General features: G+C 45.7%; 1 protein-coding gene across 1 annotated transcript in view; it reads right to left on the bottom strand.

Moving 5' to 3' along the window:
• The window catches only part of PIP4P2 (phosphatidylinositol-4,5-bisphosphate 4-phosphatase 2), a 50,798-nt gene extending 35,694 nt beyond the window's left edge, over positions 1-15,104 (bottom strand). Inside the window, exon 1 of the mRNA XM_083187078.1 lies at positions 14,931-15,104. Coding sequence (XP_083043204.1) covers positions 14,931-15,102 — 172 coding nt within the window. The 5' untranslated portion in view covers positions 15,103-15,104. The remainder of the gene's footprint in view (positions 1-14,930) is intronic.
• Positions 15,105-15,559: the final 455 nt, after the last annotated feature.

Raw genomic sequence — 15,559 nt, 5'->3', positions numbered from 1 at the left:
ATCCATCTCTACCTTATACAAGACACTGCAAAAACTCTAATCCATGCACTCATATCACGCATTGATTATTGCAATAGCCTCCTTACTGGCCTCTCACCACTACCATCCATTTTGAATGCAGCTGCGAGGCTGATCTTCCTGGCTAGATGTTCATCGTCTGCTGATCTGCTCTGTCAGTCCCTCCATTGGTTGCCTGTATATTACCGCATTCAATATAAAATACTTCTTCCTAAATACAAAGCCATCACTGACTATGCTGACTTATATCTCTTCACATATATCAAACATATCCCAACCCGACCTATCCACAAGATCTGCGTCTCTCATCCACACACATTACTCGCTCCCACTTACACTTGCAGGATTTTTGTCGGCCAGTACCCACCTTATGGAATGCCTTTCCACGCACAATAAGACTCTCCTCTAGCCTCCAAACTTTCAAGCGTTCCCTGAAAACTCACCTCTTCAGGCAAGCCGATCATATTCAGGACCCCCACACAACCTCCAGTAGCATTCATATCTAATTGCATCCCATCAGGACCATCTAGTAATCTGATGGGACTGCCATGATATGGAATCCTATCCTCATGTATCCCTCCTATTATCCCTAAAGATTGTAAGCTTGCGAGCAGGGCCCTCCTACCTCCATGTCCGTCTGTTACTACCCAGTTTGTTTTATCCCTGTTGTCTCCAATTGTAAAATACGCTGCACTATATAAGAAACTGTAAATAAATACAAAATGTAGGTGTGGATCAAAGGATCAACAGTATCAACAGTCGGCAAGGTGCAAGGTGAACATGTTGACACAATCAAAAGCTCGACAGGGAAAAGGTCATGTTTTTCATGGATTTTTGTGTCAATGTCAACACCTGTCGACATAGACACCCCCACATTACTGTAGCGCCTATCAAAAATGGAAGCTTCCTTAAACAGGCACTGTATTACCATACACAATACAAGCACAACAATGATGTCTCTTAGATGTTCCCAATGGGCAAGGACACAGCTGGGAGGAACACCAAGTAACGCTGTAAGCCCCACATAAGTGCATTAGATGCAGTAACCTATACAGCAGGCCGGCTCCTGTTTCTGCATTGTGAGAAACTGAAATGTGAGCAAGATAAACGTGTTATTCCGCCTGTCCCTCCGTCACTCTCAGCAGGACACAGCCAGCCAGGCAGAGCAGTAGCCCCCAGCTGGGCGCCAAGTCATGTCAGTGATGCTTCCACTTTATTGGCCACATATGAAATAGAAGACTGAACTATAAGCGTACAGTAATATAGAAAGGATGTGCCGTCCGCCCTGTCTCCTCTAAGTGTTGTGCAAGATTCGGAAACTTCTGCACTGGAAACTTCATTAATAACCATGGCTTAATTTCTTTAAATAATCACTATGTGGCAAGTACTATCAGATGTAAACATAAACCAAATATTTATTGATTACTTATATACTGTACCCCTAAAGGCACCCATCCACTAGCCCGAGGTATTAAACACTATACCCCAACAGCTTTATCGTATTCAATCCCTCTCATGGCTTCGGGATCCTATAAATCAGGGCTGGGCAACACCGGCCCTCCAGATGTTGATGAACTACACATCCCAGCATGCCTTGCATCAGTTTCAGCATGGCCACATAGCAAAACTAATGCAAAGCATCCTGGGATGTGTAGTTCATTAACATCTGGAGGGCCGGTAATGCCCAGCCCTGCTATAAATATTCATGGCAGCAATGGCGATCTGCGACACCAATTTGAGGAGCATGGGAACGCGCCTCGGAGCGGAGTTGGAGGGAAAAGACATGAGATATGGCCATTTTTCATTTGATCCCTCATTCTGGAAGCTCGGAATTGGATGATCCACTAGTGCAGGGGTTCTCAAACTATTTGCTCTGGGACCCAGTCAGACAATAAATATTATTACAGGACCCCAGCAAGTTACCACAGAATTGCCACCACAAATGTGTGCTCAGTGAAATAAAGTGACTGCTATTGTGACAGGGAGGCAGTGGGTAATGAGAGGATGGGAAAGGGGGTAGGGGGATAGAAGAGGGAAGCAGAGGGTGTTAATTAATGAGTTATCCCCTGTCCCCCCTCAACAAACACATTAGTCTGATGGCCAGCAACATGGAGTCGTGACCCCATGCTGAGGTGGTCGGGACCCACTTTGGGGTCAGGACCCACAGTTGGAAAACCACTGCACTAGTGCAAAGGGTGCTTAAGATAAATCTATGTTATCGGACAACTATTTTCAAATATTTTTTATTTGCTTATTAATGGTAGAGGGTGACTTAAGCTGGATGCACACTATCCAATCTTTCTGATTGACAGTCACCAAGGGATGTCTGCTTCTCTGCGTAACATCACTGAGCCTGTATAAATTACTCAACTTTTTATAAGAAAAGGGGAAAAAAATGATTTCGCGCAGCGGTTCTCAAACTGTGGGTCCTGACCCTAAAGTGGGTCCCGACCTTCTCAGCATGGGGTCGCGACGCCATGCTGCTGACCATCAGGCTTTTCTGATCTCAGTCAGGGATTCAAGGAGTCTGAAAAGTCTGTTGGATTGTCTATTATTTCAGGCTCCTCCCATCATTTTGTGCCTCCACAATGCCGCCATGTATGTGCTGTCTGCTGACTACATGTGATGTGATGACCTTCTGCAGTAACTTGCTGGGGTCCTGCCATTATTTTTATTGTCTGATGGGGTCCCAGAGCAAAATAGTTTGAGGACCCCTGATTTAGAGATTATGTGATGTGGCTCCATGGGGTCTCTGTGACCCCACTCCTCTCTGACCCATGTTTGTTTGTTTTTAAAGAGCGATCAAGCTTGTTTTTTTTTCTTTTAAGATGTATTGTGAATCACTCTGCTGATTAACAGCACCTGTTACTTCCTCTTATATATTTGTCCAGAGCATGGGGTCCTCCCAATGCCTAAAAGTGGCTGGGTGATAGGCTGGTAAATGTGGGGATTACATTAGGTGTTTTAAAGTGTATCCTTACTGTAAAATACATGCTATGCTGTAATCTGAGAATTGCCCACTTGTTAAACTGGTGTGCTGTCTACCTGCTACAAATAAAGAACAAGTCTGTGTTTCCTTGTCATATATCATAATATGGTTTATTTATGTTTTACATAAGCAAGTAGGACAGCACCTTCTACTCATGTTAGTACATGCAGGTTATGCCCCTTTCAGACCGCACTTTGTAAACGTTATATTGCCATTTTTTTTACCGTTTTAAAATGGTAATCTGTGCGGTCTGAAAGGTGCAGGACCCCTTAACCGTTTTACAAAAGCCGATTTTGTAAAACGGTTAAAATGGAGGGTCCTACCTGTTTCAGACCCGGTATTTTTGCATCAAAATCGGGTCTGAAACGGTATTTAGGACCCAGCCAATGAGCTGGGTCCTAAATTCAGAGCAGCGAATATTTAATGAGCACTCATTAAATATTCGCAGCACTGGAGCCGCCCCCCCCCCGCGCGTGTCGCCCCCGCGCATGTGTCGACACCCCCCCACGCGGCGCGTGTGTCGACACCCGCCGTGCAGCCGGTACCTTCGTTGTGGATCCCGGCAGTGAAGTATGGTCGGGGAAGCACTTATGAAAAAAAAGCGTCTTTCAGAAAATGGCTGTCCCATAGGAAAACCTGTTTTAAAAAACTGTCTGTCGTATGGGGGCAGCCATTTTCCGAAAGTCACTTTTCTTATATATGGGGGCAGCCATTTTCCGAAAGTCACTTTTCTTATAAGAAAAGTGACTTTCGGAAAATGGCTGCCCCCATACGAAAGACAGTTTTTTTAAAACTGGTTTTCCTATGGGGCAGCCATTTTCTGAAAGACGCTTTTTTTCATAAGTGCTTCCCCGACCAACTGCAGTGCCGGATCACGCAACGGAGGTACCGGCTGCACAGGGGGGGGGTTGTTAGCCCTGGGGTGGGGGGGATTTGGGGGTGTTAACCCCCGGGGGAGGGGGGGCGGGGGCAGCGCGCGCTGAAGACTGGCTTTGACCCTGTTTTTGGAAAGTTTCCAAAAACGGGTCTGCCAGTGTAAAAAAAAAAACGCACTTAAACGGTAATATACCGTTTAAGAGATGCGGTGTGAAAGGGGTTTTACCTGGCAGACCTGTTTTTGGAAACGTTTCCAAATACAGGGTCAAAGCCAGTTTTGCGGTCTGAAAGCAGCATTACTAACTCTGTTCTGTTATCATAAAAAAGGTTAAATTGACAGCCCTATGGGGTCAAATAGTAAAATATCACAAGAATAAAACACTGTTCGTTTATGACAATATTTTTAGTTTTTCTCTAAAAAAAAATATTGTACAAATGTTTGTACTCAAATCTCGACACGCAGAGGTGTATTTGTTTAATGGTGTGTACACACGGTGAGATCCCCTTGCTATTCGACTTCTGTGTATACACGGTACAATCCAGCATGAGATTTTGACTATATAGTCAAAATCGCATGCAGATCGCACAGGTTTTTGACCTTGCGATCCCGATGCGCGCTTCCTTGACAGCACAAATCGAAACCCAGATAGACAGGGCAGCAATGACTATATAGTGCAAATCTAATGTAGATAGCATGAATTGTATGTAGATAGTACAGAGTTAGCAAAGATTGCATAGCACTCAAATCTTAAGGCCCCAATACCCAACTAGGCAATTCACAAGCAATCTGTGCTCTTTTCCTGCAATTGCGGAGATCAATTGCAGGTGAATGACAGCAGGTCCAATGTGATGCTCAGAACCTGAGAGTCGCAACAGCTGCACAAGCAATCTCTTGTATTACTTCTGAGCCGGACAGGCTTGGCTGGGATAGCTTGCAATATATCTCATGCAAAAGGACCCGCACGCGATCCTGACGCCCAGGAAGTTCCCAGGTGGCTCAAGGGAGTTTAGTGTACGGTCATTGTTAGGAACTTTCAAATGGCCTATATACAGTAGAAGTAGATACAGAAAATGTAATACAATATCCAAATAATATTGCACAACACTCCATGTGTGAGTTTCTATTTTGCACCACTGTACGGTGAACTTTTACTGCCAACGTTGGTTCCTCCACCATTTGCGCATTCACACTTATTGCGCTCATTCAAAATGTATTTGTTTTTTTTTGTGCTTTGATCTGGGACTGATGTGGCGATTTGAGAGCCTACATTTTTTGTTTTTGCAGGACAATCTCTTATCATTTCGCCATGGTTTTATTCCGTAGACGTCACAGAACCTAAAAAATACAAAAAAAAAAAAATAGAAAAATACCTATAGTACATGGAAGGCACTATGGGGGTCCATTTGACCTCCCCCCAAACAAAAATAAAAAAGAAAGATACGAAAACTAGCGAACATGTGCCACATTGTTAGGAAGGCCTTATAAAAAAATACATGAAAGGCAAGGTCACTAACCATTATAGTTAAAAAAAAAAAAAAAAAAAGAGAAGGGGTCAGAGAAGAGTGGGGTCACAGGTTGCGGTTCTAAATCCTGGACATTACCTTCATGTGGAATTATGCTGTCCGTGCCACACAATTGGTATACCAATTAATGTACAAATGTGTCCTCTGCACCATGTGTAGCGAATGAATGTACTTTTCCCACAACTTTGCAGTGTACCTGAACACCAAGTTAGCTTACAGTGTACTAGGCAGACTAGTTTATAACAATTCCTTTATGGCAAAAGTACTGAAATTGCAAATTAAGCATGACACTACATGGAGCAAGGCATGGCGTATAATATTACATTTTTTTTGCATTATTACCCCGATTAGTAACAGAGTTGCAAACAGAAGCCAATTTAAATGCCGGCATCAGTATTCAGGTTACCCATGTTTGGGTTGCAAATAACGTATTTTGTGAAAAACTTTTGCGCCTCTAAATTGCAAATTCTGTGGTGTGCCAAATGGTAGTACCCGGTGGCATATGTATTACACATCTGTGTAAGTACCCACATGGCAACTATCCTGGCTGCGAGTTTAAAGCCCTATACACACTGGAGTATTATATCCCTCAGAAGGGGCTTTGTGAGCAATATCTTTTACTATTTCCTCGTGTGTACACTCAATATCTCCAGTGCATCATTAACGACCCCTCCTGTCTGCAGGTCAATTTGCATATATAGCAAAGAACCAACATGTTCAATGGGTCCCGGTGTTGTAAATGAACAATATCATTTACCGAAATAGTTCAATGTATACACTCAATATCTACGAACCGTGGTTGATATGGTTACCGGGAACTATATCGTCCACGGCCAGCATCAAGTAGTGTGTACGGGGCTTAAGCCCCGTAATACTGTCTGAAACACTAATTTTGTGGGTGAGTGCTAGGAAACGCCTCACTTGGTAAACAAGGAAAGTTGGATTGCTGGCAGGAAATGACCTACCTACAGGTAGCGGCCACATACAGTACAGGCCGCGAGATGGACAATTGTATTTTCTAATGCACATTTTCAATGATAGATTACAGGCCAGATGCACTAAGCTTCAAAAGTGATAAAATGGAGAGTGATAAACAGCCAGCCAATCAGCTCCTACCTGCCATGTCACAGACTGTGTTTGAAAAATGTCAGACAGGAGCTGATTGGTTGGTTGTTTATCACTCTTCATTTTATCACTTTGAAGCTTAGTGCATCTGGCCCTACATACTTAACCCCTTCCCGACATTTGACGTACATGTACGTCATGGTCGGGAAGTACTTCCCGACATTTGACGTACATGTACGTCATGACTTCTAACTGTCACTGCGTCTAGAGACGCAGTGACAGTTAGGTGATGTCTGCTGTCCCTGACAGCAGACATCCCCCCTCGCCGCCCAGGGGGGGCAGGGGTGCCCCCCCCGGTCGGCGATCGCTGTGATTGGCTGTTCAAATCTGAACAGCCATTCACAGCGTTTCCTGTGTTACCGGCGGCTAAGCCGCTCGGTAACACAGGGATCGGTGGTGATCGGTGCTGTCAAGTACAGCACCGATCACCACCGATGTGCAGCCCCCCCTCGAACCCGCCGGGCACTCACCCGGCAGCAGCAGCAGCTCCCTAGGCTCCCCCGGAGCGTCTGGAGCGCACGCAGCGCTGCCCTCCTCCCCCCTCCCCCCCGCAGCAGCAGCAGCAGCATCAAGCTGCAGAAAAAGTTAAAAATTAAATATATGCACTGAAAAAAAAAAAAAAAATATATATATATATATATATATATATATATATATATATATATATACACACACACATATATGTGTGTGTGTGTGTGTGTGTGTGTGTGTGTGTGTGTGTGTGTGTGTGTGTGTGTGTGTGTGTGTGTGTGTATACCGCACCGATTACCACCGATCGCCAGCCCCCCCCCCCCCTCCCACCCGGCAGCCCCCCTCCCTCCCACCCACCCGGCTGCCGCAGCGCCAGCACCCCTCCCACCCCCCCGCCAGCCGCAGCGCCAGCCCCCCTCCCAAAGCTGGTGACTAAAATGGGGTCACTTGTGGGGGGGATCCACTGTATTGGTGCTTCGGGGGTCTTGCTAATGCGACATAGCACCCACCATTCATTCCACCACCAAAAATCACTCCTTCCCTTCTGAGTCCTGCCATGCACCCAACTGGTATTTTTTGGTCACACGTGAGGCATTGCCGTACTCGGGAGAAATTGGGGCACAGATTTTGGGGTGCTTTGTCTCCTTCATTCCTTGTGAAAATAAAAAATTTTGAGCCAGAACTGCATTTTTCTGTAAAAAATTACATTTTTTTACACAAAAATGCAGATCTGGCTCAAAATTTTTCATTTTCACAAGGAATGAAGGAGACAAAGCACCCCAAAATCTGTGCCCCAATTTCTCCCGAGTACGGCAATGCCTCACGTGTGACCAAAAAATACCAGTTGGGTGCATGGCAGGACTCAGAAGGGAAGGAGTGATTTTTGGATTTTGCAGCACAGATTCTGGTTGAATGACCCCCGAAACACCCATACAGTGGAACCCCCCCACAAGTGACCCCATTTTGCAAACTACACCCTTCAGGGAATTCATCAAGGGGTATAGTGTACATTTCAAACCCCCCGGGGTTTCACCAGTTTTGATACAACTGAGCTGTGAAAATGAAAAATTAATTTTTTTCATTTTCACTGCCCAGTTGTACCACAATTGGTGAAACCCCTGGGGGTTTGAAATGTACACTATACCCCTAGATGAATTCCCTGAAGGGTGTAGTTTGCAAAATGGGGTCACTTGTGGGGGGGTACCTAACTTTTAGCATCTTATGGTGCCTAGAAACCTACATTGTGCCTAAAAAATAATCTCATAAAAAGGAGGCTCCAAAATCAAGTAGGTGCTCCTTCTATTATGAAGCCTGTGGTTTGGTCACCGTGCACACTAGGGCCACATATAGGATATTTATGAAAACCAAAGAATTGGGGGAATCAATTTTTAGTCACATTTCTCTAGTAAAATCTACTGTGTTCCTTAGAAAAATGTATTAAATTTGCAAATCTGCAAAAAAAATGAAATTTTGAAATTTCACCTACACTTTCTTTTAATTCCTGTGAAACACCTAAAGGGTTAACAAACTTCCAAAATGCTGTTTTGAATACTGTGAGGGGTGCAGTTTTTGAAATGGCATCATTTATGGGGGTGTCTCACATACAAGTCACTCAAAGTCACATCATAACTGACCTGGTCCCTAAAAAAATCAGAGTTTGAAATTTTCTTGAAAATTTGAGAATTTGCTATTCATATTTGAAGCCTCCTAGTGTCCAAAAAAATGAAAAGGAGGTTGAAATAATGATTGCAACATGAAGTAGACATATGGTCTTTGTTAGTTATTAACTATTTTGAGTGGTATGTTTATTTGTCTCACAAGCAGAAAATGTGACATTTTGCAAAATTTTCCATTTTTTCACGACATTTTGGTATTTTTCACAAAAAAACACAGACTGTATCGACCCAAATTTACCACTAACTTGAAGTACAATGTGTCACGAGAAAACAATCTCAAAATCACTGGGATAAGTAAAAGCAAAAAAAAGTTATCCCCACTTAAGTGAAACATGTCAGATTTGAAAAAAATGGCTCTGTCAGGAACGCAAAAACTGGCTCTGTCAGGAAGGGGTTAAAACCTTTAATAAAGCATTTTCTTTACCAAATTGTACCCATCGCTCTAGTACCAGACTGACAATCTATTAAAGACAAGTCAGACTGCGTTATGATCACCCCGGGGCGAACATTCTCTACACCCTATAAACACAGTGTGGTGCGGGCTGAAGAGAAAATATCACTGTATAACATACAATCTTCAGGGGGTGTCGCAAAGACATTTTTTCCAAATGAAATAATACAAAAATGTGTCTGTTTCCACATGATAAAAGGACCCATTTTAGCATTGAGATAATTTAACAGAACCTCTCTAGAGAGAGACCCGTAGCATTTAGTCAGGTTATGCAGAAGAACCTCAGCCAACATTGGGCCTGATTCAGACCTGATCTCTGCTGTGCGAATTCACACAGCGGCTGAGCACTGAATTGCACATGCGTGACATCCGCTAGCGAAGAAATCCTGCTACGTTTTTCCGGTACTTGTTTCCTAGCACGGCCACAACGATTTAGATCGTTGTGGTCGTAAGATAAAAAATCGGATCGATCGCATCGCATGCGATTTGGTCGCATGCGATGCGACCGATCCGACCGACCGATTTTTCACCCGATTTTTTTTTTTTTTCACTTGATTATTTTCAATTGCCCCCCCAAATGTTACTAAGTGGGCTAGACCCCACGATAGACGTCAACCCGAAGCGTGGCGAGCGCAGCGAGCCCGCGAGGGGCGGCGGTGCGCGTCCTCCGACCTTTTCATTCCCCTACTATCCACTAGGGCGTGGAGTGAGAATAGAATAGTGTGGCGAGCGCAGCGAGCCACCGAGCCCGAAGCGTGGCGAGCGCAGCGAGCCCCGCGAGGGGACGCGTATAACTTCACAGGTATACGCGTCCCCTCGCGGGGCTCGCTGCGCTCGCCACGCTTCGGGCTCGGTGGCTCGCTGCGCTCGCCACACTATTCTATTCTCACTCCACGCCCTAGTGGATAGTAGGGGAATGAAAAGGTCGGAGGACGCGCACCGCCGCCCCTCGCGGGCTCGCTGCGCTCGCCACGCTTCGGGTTGACGTCTATCGTGGGGTCATGGCGGGCACATAAAAAATGTGAAATGGGTCATATTGGCCCATTTCACCTTTTTTATCATTTTTCCCTATGTGAGATGGACTTAATCAAGTCCATCTCATCTTGTGCCATTATAATGGCACAAGACCGACAAGATCCTCCCGATTTCAATGTTAAAAGATTTTTTAACATTGAAGTCTATGGAAAAATCGGGTCAATCGGTCGGTCGCATCGCGGCCGATTTTAATTGGTCGCGACCGACCGATTGACCCGATTTCTGTCAATCAAAGGGAAAAAATTGTTAAAAATCGGCCACATCGTGAGGATCGTGTCCCTTAATTAAGAGCCACGATCACTCACGATTGTGGCCGTTCTAGGAAACAAGTACCGTTTTTCCTTCGCTAGCCGTTCGTAAGTTGATTGACAGGAAGCTGGCGGCTTGGGGGGTGGTAAGCGGCCATTTCATGGTGGTGCCAAGACAAATATTGTATGTCCACATATTTGCCCGCTGCAAAGTTTCAATAGCCATACATATCTATTCACACAGCGAGGACATTCATTGCAAGGCGGGATTTCACTTTAACGGGACAGCATCAACGGCTGCCGCCAATTCAAACAGCTGCTACCAGGTCTGAATCGGGCCCATTGTTCTGAATGGGGACTGCGGTCTGTGCCGATTTATGAAGAACTGAAACATTAGCAGTATAAAGCCTAACCTCCAATAGCCAACGCCACCTTCAGGATACAGCTGGGACTGGGAGTTGAACTTCCTTCAGCAGGGAATATACACAGCTGGAAAAAGCTCCTATTGGTTGTGCTACCACACCATGAGGTACATTTACAAAGATGGGTCATAGGGTCTACTCAATGAAAGTCGACATACATTGTCTCAACCACTGAAGGTCGATAGGGGCTTAGGTCAACACCTGAAATAGGTTTAAATGGCAACTGTCGACAGGGTTGGAAGGTCGACACAAGCATTGGGTCAACAGTCAAAAGGTTGACACAATTCACTTTTTTTTTGTCCCAAATGTCAACATAGTCTACATGGATAACGTCTTAAGACCCATACACACTGGGCGACTTTGAGCTAAAAAAAAAAAAAAAAAAAAAAATCGCTCAAAACACCCAGTTTGAGCGGCTTTCAGCTCAAAGCCGCCCATTGTGTATGCCCCGGTGATGAGCGCTGCCGCGCACTGCCGCATCATCGCTGGGAAAGCCGCTCATCTGCTGGTATTACCAGCAGATAAGCGGCTTTGAGGATGGCGCAGGGGCTTATTGTGTATGCACTGAGCGGCTTTCCCCTCAGCGATGGACGCGATCATCGCTGTCCATACATGCTGAGCATAGTGGACCTTTAGTGTGCTATTGTGCTCGCCATGCTTTAAGCCCTTTCGCACTTCAGTGGTTGAACTTCATTGAGTGACCGTATGCCATATACAGTAAATTCACAATTCAACTTCACATGCGGTTATTTAAGCTTTGAAAATGTTTTTTTTTTTTTTTTACTTTTATGTGCTCGTTCGTGCAGCACATACTTTTTGTGCTGTGCGATGAGATGCCCGCAGGAGCGCGTATCACATCGTGCAGTGAAAACGCACCGTGTATGCGAACCTTGAAGACAAATTGCAACAAAAAAACTGCAATTTTTTTAAAAATTGCAATCAAATCAACTTGACAGGAAGTTGGCGTTTGGTGGTGCTAACCTGACATTTTTGTGGGAGTGTCAGAAAATACGCAGGCATACCCAGGTGTTTTCAGGGAGGGTCTGTGATGTCAGCTCCAGCCTGGATCAGCCCGTTTCTATGGCACACTTGTGGAAGGGTCAGAGATACGCACAGACTGCACACACTGGAGAAATCAGTCGATGGCGAGTGAGTTGCGAATGGATTTGCAGTTGGCTGGCGATTGGCGACATTTTTGCAAGCCATTCTTCGCAGACTTGCACGGGATGGGATTCCACAGCAGCCAACATACGTATCTCTGAGCAGTTCTGGTCAAATCGCTGTGCCGTTCCATTGATCTAACCCAGACTGCTGGTGGCTACTGGCACTAGGCTTCCATTTGCATCGGTATACAGAATTTGGTAGTGCAACTCAGCCAACTGAAGTGCAAACACAGTATATTGGGCCAGATTCTCTAAGCTTTAAGGGCGGGATGTACTAAAGGGAAAATGCGGTAAAACGGGGGTTTTACTGCATTTTCCTATTTACCAATACCCGTCCGCCCCGTTTTCGCCTGGCAGGGTATCGCCACCCAGAGGGTGGCGATATCCTATAGAAGCCTATGGGCTTCTATCGCCGCCCGCCGTCCACACGCCCCCCTCCCGTCCTCCTGATCTCCTCCTCCCCCAGCAGGTGTCACAGCCGGGAGGACATCCGGCTGCAGGGGGGAGGAGGAGATGCACGGGGACACTGCCAGCCGCCAGGATTTGACGGAGACCCCCGCAGACCACATCACAGGTATCGCGGGGGTCTCCGTCACCGCAACCCGATGCTAGCCGCATATGTTAGTACATATGCGGCAGCATCGTGGCGGCTGGCAGGCGAAGGGCGGCGATGTATATTAATACATCCCGACCTAAAAGTGATAAAATGGAGAGTGATAAACAGTCAGCCAATCAGCTCCTACCTGCCATGTCACAGACTGTGTTTGAAAAATGTTAGACAGGAGCTGATTGACTGGCTGTTTATCACAGTCCCACAGTCACATGCTGCATCACAAAAGTGCGTCCCCAACAGAACATGGATGAAGATGACCGGATCCATTACAAAACACAGCCCCACTTATCCACTGTCACTTTGGGGAGATATATATCCAATCAGGCATGTTTCACATAATTAAGCTTCTTTAGATCTTATTTCTTTAACCTGTTTCCGGAAGTGGAAACTAAGCACTAAGTGTTACAGATGTCCGCTTCGGGAAAAAGCATAATACAGTCAGACGGGCTAAGCTGTAGATCCGTCACAGTGCAATTACTGCTTTTAAACCAGAGAAAGTATACTGTAGGTTAATCGTTTCCAGTGCACTTGCCTATATGGCTTTCTTTCAAGAGTGTTATGTCTGCTTATTCTAGAGCAGAGATGGGGAAAATTCAGCATGCCAGCTGTTGTGGAAATACCCATCCCAGCATGCCTTGTTACAGTTTTGCTATTTGGCCATGTTATAACTGTAGCAGGGCATGCTGGGATGTGTAGTTCCACAACAGCTGGAGGGCCGAAGGTTCCACATCCCTGTTCTAAAGATTCACATTAATTACTTAATAGCCAGTGCAGGTACCAGAGGCAGGTAGGTGGTAACGGTCGCCATTGCTTTGAGCGTTGCACCCCCACCCCTTAATATAGAAAGTGGTAGTAAAGTCATCTTCTGTTTCTAGAATAGGGATGGCCACCAACCATCGATGATTCCATCAATCATTGATTTGCCATCAATGGAAGAGAGCTGATTGTACCATCGATGACTTCATAGCAGCAACTTACCCCATACCAGGTTATAGGGAACAGTCCCTCTTCCCTGGCCTGCTGCCGGTCCTTCACCACTGCAAGCATGACCAACAAAGGGTACAAACCATTGATCCTTAACCCACCAATAGCCATGCCTATCTCAGAGTGTGGATGCGTGTTTGTTGTTTTGCATGACTGGGTAGCAGAACATCACACCCCCAGCAAACCACCTCTCATGTGTGAAGCTGCAGGCCATTTCTCTGTGCGAGGGCACTGAGGGGGCATTAAAAACCACTGAATGAGTGACATCATGAGTAATGGTTTCCCCATAGACAACAGGCTAGTTTTGGCTAATGGTAACACCAGCCTAGCCTGTAGCCCTATAGACCAAACTTCTATAAGTAATTACAGTAAGAAGCCGGTTGAGAGGTCTCCATTCCAGTGTTTATTAGGATAACCGTAAAGTACAAGTACACGCCCCATTCCAAAAGTATTCCCAATATTAAAAGACACTTCAGAAAGAGACCTAACAGCTTCAGATGCATTCAGCTTCAAAAAGTGATAAAGTGGAGAGTGATAAATGATCAGCTCCCAACTGCCACATTGCATACCATGTGTAAGAAATGGCAGTTAGGGGGCAATTGGCTGGTTGGTTCTTACGCTCCTCTTTATCACTTTTTGAAGCTTGGTGCAACTGGCACATGTAACTGTTATAGGGATACAGATCATTACAGTAACTTCTGATATCCAGATCATTGGAGACATGAGTGGATAATCCAATACATAATCGCCAAACAGCAGCTTTCAAACGTAAGCGGTGAATAAAGAAAAGTATTTGGAAATTAATGTAGTCAAGAAAAGTACAATATCCTATATAACCAGAACAGTAACTTTTATGTTGTACTTGGTCATCAAAACCCCTTAACCACAAAAGATTAACTATAACTAGATAGATAGATAGATAGATTTAATTTTTTTGCAAACAATTATTATGTTGAAGCTGACCATTGTATAAGTGAGTGAGTGCTTATGGGAAGCCTGGTAAAGCCTGTTAGGAGGTGTAATCCTGGACAGGCAGGTTTGGGGGCAGGTAGCGGATAATAGACACGTGCAGCAGTGTAACAAATAACTGCACTGACCAGGAGACGTGCTGCCCTGTGCTGCAGCCCCTGTACCATGCACTGGGCATCATGCAGCAACTGGCAGACCCCAGGGCACCAGGACCCAGTCACAGGGCATCATATACTTCTATATCGCAGTTACACAAAGCGCAGGAGCTGCAATCCCAGGCAGCAGCTCTGCAGTGACACAGCCACCACCCCCCTCCATGGAGAAGGACACGGGAGGTCCGGCTCCCGGCCCGCAGCCCGGGCTTACCTCGCAGGTTGCTCTCCTGGATGTAGGGGGGCGCGGTGGGGGTGACATTGCCGGAATGAGGAGAGATGAGAGGGGAGCGTTCGTCCATCCCATCAGCAGCCATGACTGCAGCAGCTGCAGCTCCAGGAGAGGGGAGGGGAGGGAAGAAGACAGCCCCAGTCACATTGTACATGTCAGAGGGCTGGGAATCACAGGGAGGAGGGGGGAGGAGACATGGTGGTGGTGGGCATTCATCATCCTCCCACCTAGGACCCCCCACCCAGCTGCTGGCACACAGCGCACTTATAGGCATACCGCCTCATGCATCCTCAGTCAGTACCAGTCTGCTTGTTTCATCATGTGCCATGTATCTTAGGTCAGCAGTCAATAAGTAGACCACTATTGGTCGACAGACAAAAGGTCGGCATGGTTAAAAGGTCGACATGCCCTTTGTCGACATTGCCAAAAGTTCTTCCCGATTTTTTGTACCCAGGTGACTTTTTCCATACTTAACGTCCACGTGGACTGCATTGAATGGTCCATGTTGACATAGACACAAAAAAAGTCAACCTTTTTTTGCATCGATCATTTTCATGCTGACATATTTATAGTGTTGACCTTTTGTCAACTTTTTTTCCTGTGTCGACATT

This window comes from Crinia signifera, chromosome 5 (assembly GCF_055691185.1).
Source record: "Crinia signifera chromosome 5, ASM5569118v1, whole genome shotgun sequence".
Taxonomy (NCBI): domain Eukaryota; kingdom Metazoa; phylum Chordata; class Amphibia; order Anura; family Myobatrachidae; genus Crinia; species Crinia signifera.
This window is presented reverse-complemented; position numbering and strand designations above follow the sequence as displayed.